This window comes from Telopea speciosissima, chromosome 7 (genome assembly GCF_018873765.1).
Source record: "Telopea speciosissima isolate NSW1024214 ecotype Mountain lineage chromosome 7, Tspe_v1, whole genome shotgun sequence".
Taxonomy (NCBI): Eukaryota; Viridiplantae; Streptophyta; class Magnoliopsida; order Proteales; family Proteaceae; genus Telopea; species Telopea speciosissima.
The window spans coordinates 65,735,027-65,738,843 of record NC_057922.1 but is presented as its reverse complement, the minus strand read 5'-3'; the positions used below and the strand labels follow the sequence as shown (position 1 = coordinate 65,738,843).

The following is a 3,817-nucleotide window of genomic DNA, read 5'->3' as shown; positions in this document are numbered from 1 at the left end:
TCGGTTTGAGTTAACCATGGTCCTCCATTGGTTTGGTTAAATTTGACCTGGGTTACAATCTAGGTTGGGGTAACCATAGTTAATTTAGTATTCAAATTGAGAGAATGATCAGAGCCGTTAGATTTAGGTCCGCCACATGTCGCACTCTTGAGGGAAAATAACAAGAAATAATGGATCTTGAAATTGAGAGGAGTAAAATCCCCCTCTCGCTGGCTATCGCCACTAATTTTGCCACCATCGCCAAACCGAAACAATCATTGACGTGGTCAAAGCTTGGAGATCCACCGTTCCTCTCTCCCTCTCCTTCTCTCCATCCCTCTCTTCCTGTCTTTCTCTATCTGCAAACCTATTCTTAGACTGTGCATCATTCGCCAACTCCTTCATCACAAACCACAACAAACCGCATACCATGACGAAAACGAAGGAAAATAAAGAAAGCAAACCGAGAAGGAGAAAGGCCAAGGATATGAAAAGAATCCCCTCAAAGGGAGAGAGCGAAAAATTTCCATCCTTCCGGACAGCGGTCCGTTCTTTCCCGGAGGTGTCGGATTTCCGGCTGAGCAATGGCCGCTGTTCGCCTTCTCCAAGCATCATCATCATCATCATCTCCGTCCTCATTCTTCAACATCTCCATTGTCTTCCTCTTCTCTATCATCTTCTTCATCACTTTCCCTCCCATGGCTTTCTCTATACCCGATACTGACGCTCTCCTCAAGCTCAAGGAATCCTTCATCAATGCCGACACACTTGACACTTGGTCCTCTGATTCCAAACCTTGTGCGGATGACACTCCTTGGACAGGCGTCCTCTGCTTCAAGGGCATCATCATCGGCCTTCGCCTTGGTCGAATGGGTCTTTCCGGCAAAATCGACGTCGATGCCCTCATCGAGATCCCCGAAATTCGCAGTCTCAGCTTCATAAGCAACAACTTCACTGGCTCCATCCCGGAGTTCAATCGCCTCGGTGCTCTCAAGGCTATCTACTTGTCCGGCAACAAGTTTTCCGGAGAGATCCCATCTCATTTCTTCTCCACGATGGGGTCCTTGAAGAAGATCTGGCTTAATCAGAATGCATTCACAGGGAAAATCCCAACCTCCCTGGTCTCTCTTACCCATCCCATTGAGATTCATCTCGAGGACAATAAATTTTCAGGCACGATCCCATCCATCGAACAGACAAGTCTGAAATCCTTCAACGCCTCCAACAACAATTTGAAAGGAGAAATCCCCGCGTCCCTATCAAAATTCAACCAAAGTTGTTTTGCAGGGAACGATGATCTCTGTGGGACCCAATTGGGCAAGGATTGTGAGGCCAAGAAACCAACGGCAGCGGCAGCGCAAGCGCAGACATCAAAAACGACGGAGACTCCAACGGTGCATCATTCGTCATCCGGCAACAGCGTGGCAGTTGCCGTAGGTACATTGGCTGCGGTGATCCTTTTACTGGTGGCGGCGGCCATAGTGGTGGGAAGACGAAGGGAGGAGGAGTTCGACGTGTTGGGTAGAGAGAACCTGGATGCCGTGGAATTGCATGTCTCATCGTCGGCCTCTAGCCGCCGAAAAGGTATGGGATCTAGCCGCAAAGGTTCTGGGTCTAGCAGAAGAGGAACACAACACGGAAAGGGCGGAAACGGGATGGGAGACTTGGTGTTGGTGAACACTGAGAAGGGTGTATTTGGACTCCCTGACTTGATGAAGGCAGCGGCCGAGGTCTTGGGAAATGGAGGTTTGGGATCTTCCTATAAGGCAGTCATGGCCAATGGGGTGGCCGTAGTGGTGAAGAGAATGAGAGAGATTAATAGAGTTGGGAGAGATGCTTTCGATGCAGAGATCAAGCGACTCGGGAGACTACGACATCCTAACATCTTGACGCCATTGGCTTACCATTTTCGCAAAGATGAGAAGCTTTTGGTATACGAATACATTCCCAAAGGAAGCTTGTTGTATCTCTTGCATGGTAATGAGTATGACCTGCACACTAACACACGTGACACGCCTGTTTGGTTGTTTCCACTTTTTACAACTCCTACAAAAACCAGTTTTACACCATCTATCTGTTCGTAGAAATATCTATTAATTTTTTTTTTGTTTCGTTTGTTTCTTTTCCTTTTACAAACCAGGTGATCGTGGACCTTGTCATGCGGAGCTTGACTGGCCAGCCCGTCTAAAGATTGTGCAAGGCATTGCGAGAGGAATGGGTTATCTACACACCCAACTGGGTTCACTGGAGCTCCCACACGGCAATCTCAAGTCAAGTAATGTGTTGCTTGGACAAGATTATCAGCCATTGCTTGCAGATTACGGCTATTGCTCGCTGGTGAACCCGACCCAAGCCGCCCAATCCATGTTCGCGTACAAGACACCCGAATCTTTACAATACCACCTTGTGTCCACCAAATGTGATGTCTATTGCCTTGGAATTATAATTCTCGAGATAATCACCGGCAAATTCCCTTCTCAATATCTAAACCACGGTAAGGGTGGCACCGATGTCGTGCAATGGGTCCAAACAGCGATGTTAGAGAAGAGAGAAGCCGAGTTGTTCGATCCTGAGATTGCAGGCTCGAGGAGATCTCTCGGGGAGATGGAGCGGCTACTCCACATCGGTGCGGCCTGCACAGAGCAGAGCCCTGAGCAACGACCTGACATGAAAGAAGCCATTAGGAGGATAGAAGAGATACAAGTGGAAGGAGGTCAGGAAGGTGGTGGTGGTGATGATAGAGTGATTCAGATGACTCCATCTTTGAGAGACGGATATGCCGACCAGTCCTCCCATGCCATGAATGTGCGTGAGGGTTATAATGATCACTCGTCAAGGCAGTCTGGCCAGGACTTTGGAGATCGAACAGGACGAAGCAATGGTGATAGCTTCGCTTTTGCCATTTCATAACTCTCATTGCTGCCGCATAATGAGACACGGCATTTCTAATTGTAAAACAAATAGACCAAGAAAAAAAAATCTAATCTTTTCTTTATATTGCTCTGTAATTTTTTGTGCAATGACCCCCCAAAAAAAATCTTCAGTTCTTGGGGGGCAAAAACTTTTTGTGCCTTTTGGGATTTGATGGTTGATGATAAGTTGGGAAAGAGGCATTAGTGGGCAATGATTTTCATCAATGGCTGATGATGAACCAAAAACTGTAACACATGAGGGAGTTGGTTTCACTCCCAACCTAAGAGGAAATACTTGAATGTGGCTAAAGATATAAGCAGAAACTGGGAAAAAGAGGCAAGTGTTTGGGAAAAATTTGAGCGTCTATGTAATTAGGCGAAAAATTAGATTGCTAGGCTGAGATTAACAAAAAGATTTGAGATTGGGATTGGGATTGTGGGGATTTGATGTTACATGGAGGAGGTGAAAGAAGTATTATGGTTGCTTAATTGTTTAGCCTTTGCTTGTGGGATGCTCCTGTATTTTGATATTTTGGGTTCTGTTCTTTTTTTCTTTCTTTCATATCCCCTTTTCTTATTTCGTTTTCTTTCCTTCTTCTCTTTAAAAGGAAGTTTATTTGTAAGTTGCATTCATGAGTTCTTGTATGTACAGGTCAAATGTAATATTCTCACTTCTGTAATAGTAAAGAAATTCCATCTTCTAAGACAGCCCATCGATCCCATGTATTCAACTTTTAAATGTTTTGGCAAGAGAATGCTAACCAGTCGTGTGGTTAATGTGCTTGGACACAAACCAATGCCTTTGGTATAAAATTCTTACCCCTTACCTTATCTATTAACTTAAACTGGTTTATAACCTCATCTTTACCATCCAAATGAGGGCCAGCTAAGGCAAGTAAAGGGGTACCAGTTGATAAACCTAAGGA

The 3,817-nt window shown here is 45.5% G+C and overlaps 1 protein-coding gene across 1 annotated transcript; it reads left to right on the top strand.

The window, feature by feature from the left end:
• Positions 1-311: 311 nt before the first annotated feature.
• Positions 312-3,602, top strand: LOC122669821 (pollen receptor-like kinase 3). Its single transcript, XM_043866681.1, has 2 exons — positions 312-1,956; positions 2,120-3,602. Exons 1-2 carry the CDS (start codon positions 564-566, stop codon positions 2,887-2,889), a joined length of 2,163 nt encoding a protein of 720 aa, XP_043722616.1. The 5' UTR covers positions 312-563; the 3' UTR covers positions 2,890-3,602.
• The last annotated feature ends 215 nt before the right edge of the window (positions 3,603-3,817 follow it).